Source organism: Saccostrea cucullata, unplaced genomic scaffold (genome assembly GCF_032062105.1).
Source record: "Saccostrea cucullata isolate Sc308-1 unplaced genomic scaffold, CSIRO_AGI_Scuc_v1 ctg1598, whole genome shotgun sequence".
Lineage (NCBI taxonomy): Eukaryota > Metazoa > Mollusca > Bivalvia > Ostreida > Ostreidae > Saccostrea > Saccostrea cuccullata.
Genome location: NW_026939013.1, coordinates 73,258 through 89,619, shown reverse-complemented (window position 1 = coordinate 89,619; position 16,362 = coordinate 73,258). Strand labels below are relative to the sequence as shown.

At 34.7% G+C, this 16,362-nt stretch overlaps 3 protein-coding genes across 3 annotated transcripts in view; 2 read left to right on the top strand and 1 right to left on the bottom strand.

Annotated features, from left to right (window-relative positions):
* The first annotated feature begins 37 nt into the window (after positions 1–37).
* Positions 38–16,362, top strand: part of LOC134252101 (DDRGK domain-containing protein 1-like) — a 59,511-nt gene continuing 43,186 nt past the window's right edge. Inside the window, exon 1 of the mRNA XM_062734541.1 lies at positions 38–48. The gene's annotated coding sequence lies outside the window, so the exon portion shown is untranslated. The remainder of the gene's footprint in view (positions 49–16,362) is intronic.
* Positions 1,817–2,889, top strand: LOC134252106 (helicase POLQ-like; the record flags this gene model as incomplete). Its single annotated transcript, XM_062734546.1, has 3 exons — positions 1,817–1,930; positions 2,153–2,287; positions 2,589–2,889. Coding segments are annotated over 3 exons (411 nt in total), but the record flags the coding sequence as incomplete, so codon positions are not given.
* Positions 5,603–7,252, bottom strand: LOC134252105 (uncharacterized). Its single transcript, XM_062734545.1, has one exon. It carries the CDS (start codon positions 7,250–7,252, stop codon positions 5,603–5,605), a length of 1,650 nt encoding a protein of 549 aa, XP_062590529.1.

The window sequence follows — 16,362 nt, the reverse complement described above, 5'->3', positions numbered from 1 at the left end:
GTGTAAAATACGGTGAAATATTTTTTGCGCATTTTGGGGAGAATTTCTCCACATTCCAGCATCGGTCAATTAACTACTTCTAGTTACACTCTCTAATTCTTAGCACATTATATTACTAATCTGTGTCTTTTATCCATCTCCCAACCATTTATAGTCCCCCAAATGAAAAAAAGGGGGAAACAAAATACTATAACAAAATACTTTCAAAACACGTTTTGACAGTATTCCGATAGTATAGCAAATCACATGCAAATGAGCTAACAAAACACTATAACAAACTACTAACAAAACACTTTCACAAACTACTAACGAAACATATTAACAAACTATACTTACAAAACACTCTAACAAACCACTAACAAAACACTTTAACAAAATACTTACGAAACACTTTAACAAGCTACTAACAAAACACTTTAACAAAATACTTACGAAACACTCTAACAAACTACTAACAAATCATAAGCAACAAATCATCAATAAACCACTAAATTTGAATTTTTAAAATTATAATTAGCAAATTCACAAGTCTTTGAAAACATATAAACACAATTCTCATATTGAAACATAAACACCTTGTTTCACAGTATTTTGAATTCCAGGATTGACATTATTCTCCAATAGACAAATTATAGCACACCATTCCAACATTTTAAACCTTTAGAGATATAATTCTCAAGCCATTGGCCACTTCTCCAATCACATACATATAATATTCACAGAATTTTCAAGTATAATTATAATTCATCATTTAATCCAGTGCTTAAAACTGATATAAGCTGGGTAGTATATGGATTAAAGGTCAATCTTAATTAACATGAACAAAACCCCAATAAAAACAGGCCATATTTAATGTACACATCCACATTCACAGATCGAAGGTTATTGTAATCCAGCATAAAAGAACTTTATGTCATGCAATGAATAAATACCTCTGTTATATCCAGATACATCCTGATTATGCTTTTTCCAATCAGGGATCAATTAATATTTACATGTATAAACTTTACATGTCCCTTCATCAATCTCTATGTTTCTCTCTGACCTAGTGCTGGTGGTTTGAAAATTGGCGCAAAACTAGTAACACAGGATGAAAATAGATAAGTTGTCCTTGGAAGATTTTACTGCACCTAGATAATTCAACCCTCAACATGTCTGTTAATCAAATGAAATGCTAACAAAATATTACATGTACTTAGATGCAGACAAGTATAATGAAACACTTTCAAAATGCAATTTCATTCTGCAGAGTGTAAAGAAACATTAATAAAACACCAACAATGTAATGAAACATTAACAAAATACCATGCCACTCCATCCTGTAAAGTCTTGGATTGATGTTTCATTAAATGCAACACTTTCAAAACATACTAAGAAAATATAAAAGTATGATTTGTTAGTGTTTTGAAGATCTTTTGCAAGTATTTTGTTAGATTTCTTTTTCATTTGGGGGCCTCTCTACAAATGATAAACTGGCTTGATTAAATTATTTGTTAGATTGCTGAAAATTAATTTCAAGCGAGTTTATTGCCTGTAGAGACAACTATAAATAGTTGGGAGGTGGATAAAATATAAATATTGGCTACAGAATGTGTCTAGAGTTAGGAAGTGATAGGTAGTTGATTGACCAATGCTAGAGAGTGGAGAAAACTCTTCCCATAAGTGCGCAAGAAATATTGCACCATTTTTGCATTGCGGGATCTGTAGCATTATGGTCAAAGACAAATATATTGAACCATACCATTACAGATCTGCAGCTAATGTAGTACTTAATGTTGTTTTTGTACATTTGACTAATTGTCTGTAATCATTACAGGAGTTAGAGGAATTCTGGGCCTATCAAGAACTGCTGGGAACCTTTGTCAAGCGCCTGGCTTATTGTGTGTCTGCAGAACTCCTACCGCTCATGGAAATACCAGGTGTCAAACTGGTACATCATTTTGTACAGTAAAACTCGTTTCCTATAGATGTCTAGTTTTTAATTTTGTCTATTATGATGTAGACAATGTTTACAAAAAGTGTCATAATACAGATAAAGAAATCTGGAAGAAAAAAATGCCAATTAAATAGTTGCTTAATCTATTTGAACGTTTTGGATTTGAAGCATTCCAAAATGAGATATTCTTTACAAATTGTTTTTGACATTGTACAGGGTCGAGCTAAGCAGTTATACAATGCAGGATTTCAGTCTGTTGGGTTCGTGGCAGCCGCTGATCCCGAAATCCTTGTTAAATCCATACAGCAGATCCCTCATAAAGTGGCCAAACAGATCGTTGCTTCCGCAAAAGTGAGATTTCTTGCGTGCCTTAATTTTATGACTTTTAGATTTTGATACAGCTCTCCTGTCCTTTTAATTTATAAATATTTAATCTGTACAGATAAGTTTTTGTCTTAAAAAGAAATTGAGTGATACAGAGAAATATTATTTATTAATTTGTTAACACCTTTTATGTCTCATAATACACTTCTTAGCCTTCCTTTACTCAAGGTATTATAAAGATATTATGCACATTCTTTGGTTGATAGAAATTTAATTATGATTACGCTTGTGTTAAAGGAATGATTAAACAACCCAGATTTATTAATAGATTTTGCTGAATGAGAAAGCAGAGGCCTTACTACAGGAAGTAGAGGAACTGGTGACGGTTCCGGTCGACCGATCAACCGTACATAGTTCACAGGGTCAAACCTCTCCCTGGGATGATATGGACTTGTTTTCTAGTCTTGATACACAGTCTTCTACCTCATGATAAAAATTGACACCCTTTTTAGCTCGAAGACAAAAAGTGCATTTAGATAAAGGGAAAAAAACCTCAAGAACCCTCCTAATGATTTACATGTAAATTCCTGCAGTCCTTTGGGTTTAAGTTTAAGTTAGTTGAATGTGACGTCATGGTTAAAAAGACTGTAGTGCATAGGATGTTCAAATGTTCATTAAACTTCTGAACATATCTATATATATATATATATATTGTTTTTTTTTTTTGAAAGATAATAATTAACTTGTACATAATAGAACTTTTATGTATAGCACACAAAGTGAATGTGCAATATCTCCCAAATAAAGAGGGATGTTTATAGAAATATAACTATCTGAATGGTATTGAAACTGCTTCCAGATGTGTGATATTTGGGCTTAAATTCTTGTCTTAAGTCTGTGCCACACAGCTTTCAAGAATTTAACTTGTCTGTATCATACCATGCTTACATGATGGTTGTTAATATGAGTACAGTTTCTGTGATATAAGCACATGCATGTACCATTAGTAATGAACACGTTTATGTCATGATTCTAGTTGACTGGTCTCAGTTAACTAATTATTGACAATGGTGTTAAAGTATTTTTAGAAATTTATTGTTCTATTGTTCTAATGCATGTATTTAATGAAGCCTCATATTTAAATATTTATATGCCACTGTGACATGTACATAGAAGAAACTAGGTAACATTGAGATGGTGGCCATTTCAAAGGGCCCCGCATTCAACAATGAACATGAAAATGTAAGGTCATTTAAAAGGGATTATTTTGAAGAGGAACATTTGTGTAATACAGTAAAAGTGATTTAGTACGACTTCATGGATACTGCAAATTTACTAATATTTATCGAAGTTATCTTGTATCCCGAGTTATATAAATTTACTTGAATTAAAAGGCAAAAAATTATGCACCGAACAAAGATTTTAAACAGAAAGGGTAATTCTGTCCATGACCTAGAAACTTTGACCAAGGTCACTGCACATCCATTGACCAGTGGATCTCTATGAGTGAAGTGATAGCCAGATTGGGCCAATGAGAGAGAAGATATACTCCGAACTAGGATTTTTCATATAATTCTGCAATGACCTTGACCTTTGACCTAGAAATCTTGTTCATGCACACCGGTTACCCAAATGCACTCTGAGGGTGAATTATGAGCCAGATTGACCTAGGAGAGAGAAGATATGCTCCGGACAAGGATTTTTCATATAATTCATCTATGACCTTGACCTTTAACCTAGAAACCTGGTTCAAGGTCACTGCACACCTGTTACCCTAAGGCACTCTGTGGGTGAAGTATGGGCAAGATTGGGCCAAGGAGAGAGAAGATATGCTTTGGACAAGGATTTTTCATATAATTCAGCTAACCCTAACCCTAATCTAACCCTAACCTGACCGTGACCTTTGACCTAGAAACCAGGTTCAAGGTCACCGCACACCGGTTACCCAAAGGCACTCTGTGGGTGAAGTATGAGCCAGATTGGGCCAAGGAGAGAGAAGATATGCTCCGGACAAGGATTTTTCATATAATTCAGCTATGACCTTGACCTTTGACCTAGAAACCTGGTTCAAGGTCACTGCACACCGGTTACCCAAATGCACTCTGTGGGTGAAGTATGAGCCAGATTAGGCCAAGGAGAGAGAAGATATGCTCCGGACAAGGATTTTTCATATAATTCAGCTATGACCTTGACCTTTGACCTAGAAACCTGGTTCAAGGTCACTGCACACCGGTTACCCAAAGGCACTCTGTGGGTGAAGTATGAGCCAGATTGGGCAAAGGAGAGAGAAGATATGCCCCAGACAAGAGATCTCGGACGGACGGACGGACGGACAGACTGATCACTATAGGGCGCCCGCCAAGCGGGGCCCTAATAAGAAAACCCTGGTGATTTTACAGATCCCAGATATTTCAACTTATGTTATACGATATAACATAACTTGGGGCAGTTTAGGCTTTATAAACCGCGAAGCGGTTTATTAAAAATCGTAAACTGCCCCAAGTTTTGTTATATCGTATAACATAAGTTGAAATTAGCTTCATTCCTTATAATTTAATTTCAATATAGACAAGAAGACAATTTTCCCTCCAGAATAAGGCTTCAAATTTAGCATTATTTTAAAAGTTACGTCAAGGGTATATTTGCGAGGGCCACCGAGGAGGCATTACCTCCACAGTTATTGTTATTATGTTATTGAATAAAACATTTAAAAAAAAAAAAAAAAACTTCACTATCCTGTCTGTACCGAATCACGATCCCGATCGTTTCCCTTAAGGATGCAAAAGCTACTTGAAAATGGCTTAGGTACGCATTTCCATTGCTCTAACTGGAAAATTTCGATGTAAAGGTAATGGAGAGTTGCTGATGCGAATTTCACTACTTTACTCCTCAACAGGGTCTTACGTATCACAGTCCTTGTACCGGAAGTCCAAGGATGGCTACACTGCTTTAAGTTAGAGAAAATTCGACCTAATCATCTGAAAAACTGTTATTTAGAAATGCCAAAGAATAATGCCTTCGCTAAGATCTCGATATTAATGAACCTATTGGTTCGTAGAAATTAAGCTGCAACTGTTGTTTACAGCAGTCTTGCACGTTTTACTTGAACGCCAGGGAGGGGGTGTTTTAACAGCCATATTTTACCTAGCAAAGTAAACAGATAAACATTTAACATTTTTATCAAATTTCTAATGTTTTGAAAAGTGAGTTTATCCTAACTTTATTTGCTTTTGAAAATCATCAGTTAAAAAAATATAAAATTTGTAGATTACTGCTTGTTGCGTTTCTTTTGCGTGTCAGTATATATTCATATTTTTAATCTTTCTTATTTTCTTTAAGACTTTAACGCTCCTGTAAATGCCTGTATATACAAATAATAGCGTTCCTTAATGATCCAATCCAGAGAAGATGCGAACTGTGATCGTAGCTTAAGCTGTATGGATATTCTACTCCTTGCTTTTCTGTCAGTAGCACTGTCAGGAACTGACCATCCTTGTCAATCATCTGTACTGTCTTTGTGTTTATGTCACACACAATGATATTTAACAGTTCATCTGTACAAATTCCACGTGGTTCAAAACTTGATTCTGGTTTATTCCCTTTATAGGAGAAGCGATGTGTGCCTTTACAGTCTGTTACCACTACAACACCTGATCCAAAGTAGCCAATACTGGAGTCCGAAACAATCACATCTCCATTTTGGTTTTCTGTGATATATTTAGGATTAATATATTGTCCCTGACAAGGGTTATGTTGGAGTTCTTGCCCTGTACTTTTGTATCGGCCCACCATGGCTGTATATTTATCCTTTCTCTTCATCCCAATAAGAAAATCTCCATTTAAGCGAGAGCAGTAGAGACAGTATGGTTTCCAAGGTTCTGCTATTCTTATCGCTGTAAACTTTGTTTCATTGTTTGATGAGAGTTTCTTAATATTATAATCCCTATCTATGTATACAAGATTGCCTTCTCTAGTCACTGTGTGTACACCATCGTTATTACATTTATCTCTAAGAAAAATTAAATTGTCACCCACGGTACCTGTTAAGTTTAAATGATTCCAACTGCTGACCCAAGCAACGTCTGCTGTCATACATGAGATATGACGACTAACATTACTTAGAATCCCTGAAGGCTTCACTATGAAAGATTTCTGTAACACTGGTGGAGACATCACTTTAAATATCTGTTCATTTCTTACTTGTCTTTTTCCAGGCTCTATGATAGAAATTCCCCCAAGAAACTTGAAAACATTATCTTTATTGATTTCCTTGCTCGGAGAGTGAATTTGAATTATTGCTGTACTAGAGGTGCCATCTCTTTTGTAAAAGCTGTATTTCTTGGAAAATAAAAGAAACTGCATCGCTCTGTTTGCTAAATGTTCAGATATGTAGACACGTTTTTGTATAGATCCGATTTGTCTCCTTTGTTGTTTCTGTTTAGAGTTGAAGTAACATTTTATTTGCACCCTTGTGTGCTCTAAGACATCTCCCAATGTCACATGTATGAGATCCTTAAGCCTTTTTGCTTTAAGAATCATATTTCTCTGGAGTTTAAAGATTTCATTTTGACAGGATTTGAAATCAGAATAAATACCTGACTTGATACGATGATTCTGAAGTATAATCTCACTTTTAACCTGAAAAATTCTTTTTTGATGTTGTTTCTGCTGATTTTTATACAACAATGTAATATCCTGTCTATTGTGTCCTGTGTGCTCTACACAGTTTGAACAAATAGGAAGCTTACATATCAGGCACCACATTTCACAGACCATGCTTGGGTGTCTCTCACAAGTCTCCAGTAATATAATGTCTCCATACTTTAAGCGATCAATCACTACATCGTGGTGTTTTGTATCAAAGTCTATCACATGTTCCTCCTTACATGGTACACACAGATCTTGTTTACATGTCCTGCAGTAGTATTCTGAATCGCTCTTACACTGAGAACACTTTGGTGGTTTTAACTGTGTAAGGGATACCTTATTCATTATGCTATGGTAAAATTAATTACAATGGTTTAGGTTCTTCCAGTTGTTTAAATGTTTTCTTCATTGGTATTTCATCTTGTAGAGCAACCTGACTAGTTATGGTACGAAGAACTTCCAATGCGCTTGCGTGACCTGGAATTCTGGGAGTGGTTCTGCAGTAAATCACTCCTTCTAATTTTATTTTAGTAAAATCAATATAGAATATAAACCAACAAATACCTCTTTAACACCAAGGCAATCTGTTAATTTAACTCAAAAAGGAATTTCCCGATGCTTATTTTTGTTTAGAAGGTTTCAAATAGTTTACTGGTTCGCAGTAATTAAACTGGTTCGCACCTGATCATGTGTTCTACGCAGCAAAGCATACAGTTGCTATACTGTTGGATGAATTTAGTGTTTGTCGCTTCAATTGAAGCTCTTTTATAAAATATATTGAAGGTATTTTACTTATGTATTTAAATCTACAGTACAAACATTGGTTTATTACAAATTTTTAGCTTTTCAGTTTTTACTGCTTTTACTTTCGTTTTCACTACAAATCATTTCGATCCCGATGCTAAATAGCGGACAGACTTGTTAAGTCATACAAAAGATACTTCGGAAAGTAAACACAACTGGCTAAGCTTGCTCGTTTGTTGCCCCCCGCTGAAATTAGAGAAGATCAATTTCAGTCTGTCTTTCCGTTCATCTATAATAGTTCTGTCTGTCTGTAACACTAGTCTTTCACTTTCCCGCAATATTGCGTGGGCTTTGGGCTTTTGCAGTGAAATTGTACACAACTGTTAACACCTTATATGCCTTTGGAAGACCCTCTTGATTTTGAGGTCAAAGGTCAAGGTATTAAATTCAGAAATTCTGTCTGTTTAAACACTTGTTTTCGCGCAATATCTCTATAAGCCATTGAGCTTTTGCAATGAAATTTTATACCAAAACTCCCTATGGCCATATACATGATATATATGGCGTAAGGAATACCCCTGTGTATTTTGAGGTTCAAACGTCAATGTCATAAATTCATACTTCTGTGTGACTCTGTGTAAAACTTTCATTTCCAGTCAATAGCTCAAGAAGGTTTTGAGTTTTTGCAATTAAATGTCATAAACCATAACTCCCTATGGCCATGCCATGGACCCCCCCCCCCCCCAATCTGCGCATGCTTTTTTATCCGTAAATTGCCTTGTTTTTCATAAACTACGACCTGATGATCTAGGTTGATCTAGGCAATCATATTTATGAATTAATAGGTTTATTATATTAAAAGAGGTATGATAAATGAATTTATAGCCAAGAGTGATTCAACCGGCGGCATGATCAACTCTAACAAGGATGATAGTGAAGCTTATTGGGCTCCGTTTTGTTAAAATGTCCATATATCCCCCTCCCCCTAAAATCTGATAGATCTGATAATGAGGTTATAGGTTTATATAACCTCTTTGAACTATGTTATATAGATTGGAACTTCAATGTTTATACATACTTTCCGTTCTTTTGATTTTGAAATAAAAAATGCAAGAATCTGCATGCAAAAATGCTTCTGTTCCTATGCAGAAAAAATATTAAGACAATGTTTCAATTTAAGTGCCCAACTATGCTACTAAAAAAAAAATGATTTTTTTTTAAAAATTTAGAAAGGACAAGATGGGGTAACAGCCTCATCTGGCCCCTAATTTGATATAAAAATCAGAACACTGGTAAAAATGAGATAGTTTGCAGTTAAGAAGTTAAAATAATGCTTACTTTAAGACAAGCACTAATTTTGATTCAAAGTCTACACGTAGGCCACTAGAGGGCGCAGAAATAGGACATTTTCCCGAATTTCCTTAATTTTGGTGGAATTTCATCATATTTGGGATGCATTTCTCTTCGGAAAACATAGAGCACACGCTTGCCTATCTGAGATTTTTACACATATACTGTATCTGATATCAGTGTATAAAATACATAAATTTGGTAGATAGGCAAGCGTGTGCTTTATGTTTTCCGAAAAAAAAAATGTGCTGTAAAATTAGTGAAAATTTGCATAAAAATGAGAAATTTCAAAAATTGACCTATTTCCTGACCTCACTGTGACCCTGGTATATCCTAAATCTTAAAACCAACACTCATTTTGTGGCAGGGGTGAAAACAGGTTTTCGTGGATAAATTGTTGGATCACTCTGAAAGACACCCCAAATCGGGGGCCAAATACTGTTCTTACCCTATCTTGTCCTTTCTTTTGTATATTGTTTAATGGACGTTGAAATTGAATACTGTTCGTTATTTCCATATCCTTCTTGGAGGCATTTTTCAGTTCTCTATGACTCTTTAAAATATTATCACCGAGAAGAAAATCCACTGGCTGACTCTCTAAGCTTTTTTCAAAAGCTAAACTTGTATGCATTAAGGACAGTCCTTGTACCGGAAGTCCAAGGATGGCTACACTGCTTCAAGTTAGAGAAAATTCGACCTAATATCATCTGAAAAACTTTTATTTAGATATGCCTAAGAATAATGCCTTCGCTAAGATCTCGATATTAATGAACCTATTGTTTCGTAGAAATTAAGCTGCAACTGTTGTTTACAGCAGTCTTGCACGTTTTACTTGAACGCCAGGGAGGGGGTGTTTTAACAGCCATATTTTACCTAGCAAAGTAAACAGATAAACATTTAACATTTTTATCAAATTTCTAATGTTTTGAAAAGTGAGTTTATCCTAACTTTATTTGCTTTTGAAAATCATCAGTTAAAAAAATATAAAATTTGTAGACTACTGCTTGTTGCGTTTCTTTTGCGTGTCAGTATATATTCATATTTTTAATCTTTCTTATTTTCTTTAAGACTTTAACGCTCCTGTAAATGCCTGTATATACAAATAATAGCGTTCCTTAATGATCCAATCCAGAGAAGATGCGAACTGTGATCGTAGCTTAAGCTGTATGGATATCGCACCCATTGTTTTTCTGTCAGTAGCACGTACTGTCAGGAATTGTCCATCCTTGTCAATCATCTGTACTGTCTTTGTATTTATGTCACACACAATGATATTTAACAGTTCATCTGTACAAATTCCACGTGGTTCAAAACCTGATTTTGGTTTATTCCCTTTATAGGAGAAGCGATGTGTGCCTTTACAGTCTGTTACCACTACAACACCTGAACCAGAGTAGCCATCACTGGAGTCCGAAACAATCACATCTCCATTTTGGTTTTCTGTGATATATTTAGGATTAATATATTGTCCCTGACTAGGGTTATGTTGGAGTTCTTGTCCTGTACTTTTGTATCGGCCAACCATGGCTGTATATTTATCCTTTCTCTTCATCCCAATGAGAAAATCTCCATTTAAGCGAGAGCAGTAGAGACAGTATGGTTTCCAAGGTTCTGCTATTCTTATCGCTGTAAACTTTGTTTCATTGTTTGATGAGAGTTTCCTAATATTATAATCCCTATCTATGTATACAAGATTGCCTTCTCTAGTCACTGTGTGTACACCATCGTTATTACATTTATCTCTAAGAAAAATTAAATTGTCACCCACGGTACCTGTTAAGTTTAAATGATTCCAACTGCTGACCCAAGCAACGTCTGCTGTCATACATGAGATATGACGACTAACATTACTTAGAATCCCTGAAGGCTTCACTATGAAAGATTTCTGTAACACTGGTGGAAACATCACTTTAAATATCTGTTCATTTCTTACTTGTCTTTTTCCAGGCTCTATGATAGAAATTCCCCCAAGAAACTTGAAAACATTATCTTTACTGATTCCTTTGCTCAGAGAGAGAACTTGAATTATTGCTGTACTAGAGGTGCCATCTCTTTTGTAAAAGCTGTATTTCTTGGAAAATAAAAGAAACTGCATCGCTCTGTTTGCTAACTGTTCAGATATGTAGACACGTTTTTGTATAGATCCGATTTGTCTCCTTTGTTGTTTCTGTTTAGAGTTTAAGTAACATTTTATTTGCACCCTTGTGTGCTCTAAGACATCTCCCAATGTCACATGTATGAGATCCTTAAGCCTTTTTGCTTTAAGAATCATATTTCTCTGGAGTTTAAAGATTTCATTTTGATAGGATTTGAAATCAGAATTAATGCCTGACTTGATACGATGATTCTGAAGTATTATCTCACTTTTAACCTGAAAAATTCTTTTTTGATGTTGTTTCTGCTGATTTTTATACAACAATATAATATTCTGTCCATTGTGTCCTGTGTGCTCTACACAGTTTGAACAAATAGGAAGCTTACATATCAGGGACCACATTTCACTGATACTGTTTGGGTGTCTCTCACAAGTCTGTAGTAAGATAATGTCTCCATACTTTAAGCGATCAATCACTACATCGTGGTGTTTTGTATCAAAGTCTATCACATGTTCCTCCTTACATGGTACACACAGATCTTGTTTACATGTCCTGCAGTAGTATTCTGAATCGCTCTTACACTGAGAACACTTTAGTGGTTTTAATTGTGTAAGGGATACATTATTCATTATGCTTTGGTAAAATTAATTACAATGGTTTAAGCTTCTTCCAGTTGTTAAAATATTCTTCATTGGTATTTCATCTTGTAGAGCAACCTACATATAAACAATGGACCATGAATCATTCAAATCATATGTCCAAAAAAATTTAAGTTCGGAAAAGTCTTTGTCACAAGATTTTCAAACTTTTCAAAGTGATAAATTAGCACTCGCTTATCAATCAGTTAAAATCAGAGGACTTGTTTCTTTGTTATTAAATGTAGTAGGCCTGTGAAACTTGGAATGGTTATTATATACTGCGACTACACATATTCAAATTTTCCGTCATTTTTAGGGTACTTGTCATGAAGAGAATATTATGAAAAATCGCCAAAAAATCTACCATTTAATCAAACATCGTCTTTTCTTTATTAATAGCCATTCTCTGTAACCACTTAAACTTCGTTGCCACGCATGGTCACCGATTTTGATGAAACTTCACCCATGCTTAGTACTTGACACCAGAAACAAATATTAAACAAAATTTCGTTGCTATGTGTCTCGGTTGCTATGGCAACAGCCGGAAAAATTTGAAAAATCGAGATTTTCAGCCACTTTAAATCTTGACTGTGGCTTAATAAAAACTAGAAAAAGCAAACAAACCATTCTCACATTAACATGACACCTTGATGTCACTTAAATTGTAAAGAAACTGTTTTGAATATATCTCTAAGTAAGTGGTAACCAAGGGTACATTTGGAATACATTTAAAATGCTGAAATATGTTGAAAAACACTCCGTATTCACTAATGGTAGGTGTTACATGCTCAAACTCAATCAACGACTTAAGAAAAACAATGAAAAGGTTTGACCTTAAGTATATAAGTATAAGCAATATTATTCTATTAATAACTTTTATGGTTGCCATGGTAACACAGTGTAACCATGCAAAACCAGTAACTAAGTTTGGGTTAATGCTACTGTCTTGAGGAAAAACATGAAAATTCAAGACTGGCAAATATGCATTCTTAGGACCTTGTAACACCAAAACCATAAGAAAAATTTGGTATAATTGCTACTTTGCAGTGTTACCATGGAAACAAAGTACCATTGCTTAAAAGTGAATTATGTTTTGCTGCATTAAGAATTAAATTGCCATTTAATTAAGAAACAAATTAAAGGACTCAGCTTGAATAGTACTTATCTGTTAGAACTGAAGTTGAATATCATATATTGTTAAAATTTGATGAATAAAATAACACTGTTGCTATGGTTACTAAGAAGGGAAAATGTTCGATTTCGTGAAGTTTATATCAATATTAAACCCTGTGTGCCAACTTCTTGCATCCACTTAGACATTGGATGATAGTCAAAATTAAAAGTCAAGTTAGCTGTTAATAAATATCAATCATAAAAGTTTTGGGAATCTACATTTAAGGGTACGTATCCAAGGAAAGAAAATATTTTTCAGGTTTTTAAGCATATATTTTCTGCTTATTTCCATAGCAACGCTCTATTTAAAGAATCTAATCTGAATTTTTTCAAATGGGAAAACTTGGAGCACACCGACATCTTATAAAATTGATCATTAGTTATGAGGAATTGTGCTTTTTTTAAAAGATAGGATCAGATTTAAACATACAGAGTGTTACTTTGAAGGCTCTCTGTGGTATAAAAACCTTGGCAACCATTGCCAACCAAAATGAAATATCATATTTTGTTCTTGGTTTATGTTTTAAGGCTCTTTTTTCTATTATTTGGTCACATTTCATCCTATAATTGCTTTTTATTTTTATGTGTATGACTTTATAAAATTCAATGAATTTTTTTTTACTTTTGAATACTTTGTTACCATAGTAACGTATGTAATAGTTGATTTACCAAACATGTTTATCATGCATTTGAGATAATTGACCTTCAACTTTTGGAAACAGTCATTGCCAATTGTTTGCTTTGCCGCAAATGTTCACTATGGGGCTCTAAACATGTTAAAAAATGCCATTTTTCGAACTTTAAGACATGTTGCCATGGTAACTATAAAACATAGCAACCAATTTTTACCTGATTTCAGTTTAGGGTATCAATGACTTTTATCATAGAGAGTTTGGGAAAATTCTGAGACTATGCGTGCCACAGCTCCTATATAAAATTTCAAATCATTACAGAGAATGGCTCTTAACTGTTCAGTTTTAAGCAATATTACTCAAGAATAAATTCTTTTTTATTCAACTGACATAACAGATTAAGTCCACATAAAGAAATTATAAGCAAATGAGCTCTACTTAATTTTCTATCGTAAATTTGTAACTATTTTTTCTGCAATCATTGTCAGAATGTTCTCAATCTTTATTATGATGAGGAGTATACCAAATTATTACAAAAAGTGATTAAAATATATACCTTTCCCAACAAACTAATGAGAGATTTTTTTTAACCTACACAGGATTTAATTGTTAAATGATTTGTTTGGGGTAAAGTTCAGATTTACAAAGTAAATATTTAACAAAAATTGTAATATTTAATTTTAAAATATATTTTAGAGAAGAATTGTTATAAAATACAACCCATTAAATATAAACATGAATAATTAACAAATAATTGTGAAAAAAATATATACATCGTTTTATAACAAACATCGCAGAATTTACCAACAATCTTCAACTTATCTTCCCCGTGGGGATCCGGGTTAGAATAGGTCCTCCTTTGCTTGTCGTAAAAGGCGACTAAATGGGGTGGTCCTTCGGATGAGATCGTATAAACCGAGGCCCCGTGTCACAGCAGATATGGCAAGATAAAGATCTCTCCCTGCTCAAAGCCCCTAAGTGCCGAGCATAGGCCTAAATTTGCAACCCTTCACCGGCAATGGTGACGTCTGCATATCAGTGAACTATTCTGGAAGGGGACGTAAAACAGTATACAATCAATCTACACATCTTTGACTTCGACACATTTCATCAAGATATTGCACTACATGTATTTAGTCGACAACTGAAGAATTCGTAGGATATTTGTTTTCAAACAAAATAGTTGCATGCCATTTTCATTATCACAATCAGTTGTGTTATTTAATTAAATGAAACAACCTTCGATTTGGCCACTTAAGGTCAGGATCTATTAAATGAAATATGCCCACATGTTAATTTAAGATATATATATATATATATATATATATATATATAAAGCACTAAAAATGACCAACGACACGAACAATAGAAATTGTCAAATTTTCGGGACGCCCTGTCCCTTCCTCAGGACAAAGAAAAAAGTTAAAAAGTCATAAGAACAAAGGAAAAAGAGAAACAAAAACAACTAGCACTACTACTAAACTACTAAACACTAGATATTTACATACTTAATTACATGATGAATTGGAAATTTTTAAAAACACTAATAAAGAAAGAAATCCGGACCGCTATGAAATGCGTCCGGTCTATCGGGTATACTCGGGCGAAGTGCGATTTACATAATTGAACGAATTAATTATGCTAATTAATTACGACAATCAGTAAATCGTACATTGTTTCATTCTCTCAAAATGGCGTAACTTTACTTAATAACGAATAATCGAAGAAAAAAAAAAAAAAAAAAAAAAAAAATATAGCAGGGATATTTAAACATATGAATTATGATCAATTATAAATTTTGAAATATTTAAGGACTTATTCTCGGGAAAAAATAATTAACAAAGGTGTAAGCAATTCATAATTAAGTGGGTCGTTCGAGAGTTGGTGACGCAAATTAACTGTAGAGTTTATACTAAATTGAGAGAATAATCTTGTTTAGTATCATCAGGAATTGGGTCTAGTTTACGTTCATTCTGGTGAAGTCATTCAGTTTGTTAATACCATTAGGGCGGAATGACTTCAATCTGTGCATCCAGAACTTTTCTTTGCTTTTTCTCTGAGCATCTGTCCATCTTGGGTTATGGTCAATCACCACTACTGTCATGTCCTCCCATTTGTGACCCTCAAGGTTGAAATGTTCCCCAACGGGTTCATTGAGTTTTTTGGTCCTAATGGTCGAACGGTGGTTATTGACTCTCCTGCGGAGATCTCCTGTTTCACCAATATACTGTTTGGAGCAAACTTTGCAACTGATGAGATAAATGCAGTTGTCAGTATGACAGGACAAATTCCCTAGTATTTTGTAGCTGCGGCCTGTAACAGGGCTGTTAAAACTGTCTGTGTCAGTGCTGTGCTTGCAAAGAAGACATCTTCTGTCAGAGCAAGTTTTAAAGCCCCCGTTAGGTAATGGGTTGTCCAGTCTGGTTCTTACTACCATGTCCTTTAGGTTCCTTGGGCGTCTGTATGCAGCCAATGGGGGTTCCTTAAAGACCTCTGCCATTCGTTTGTTTGAATGGAGAATTGGTAGGTTCTTTTGAAGGATACCGCTAAGGTTCTTAAGGACGGGATGGTATGTGGTTACCAGAGGGACCCTGCCGCTATTGTCTTTCTCCTTGTAGCGTAATAGGTTTTGCCTGTCATGTCCCGCCATCTCATCAATAGCTGTTTGTACGGTGCGGGCATTGTAGCCTCTTTTGCATAAGTGGGACTTAAGAAGACCACTTTGCTCCTGATATAAGGTAGGGGACGAACAGATGCGTCGAATTCTGGTGGCTAGACCCTTAGGCACTCCCTTAAAAGTGTGTGGGGGATGACAGCTAGAG

Bases quoted from the DNA above. Each gene is read 5' to 3' on its own strand.
- LOC134252105 (XM_062734545.1), bottom strand. From the start codon at position 7,252: ATGAATAAGGTATCCCTTACACAGTTAAAACCACCAAAGTGTTCTCAG.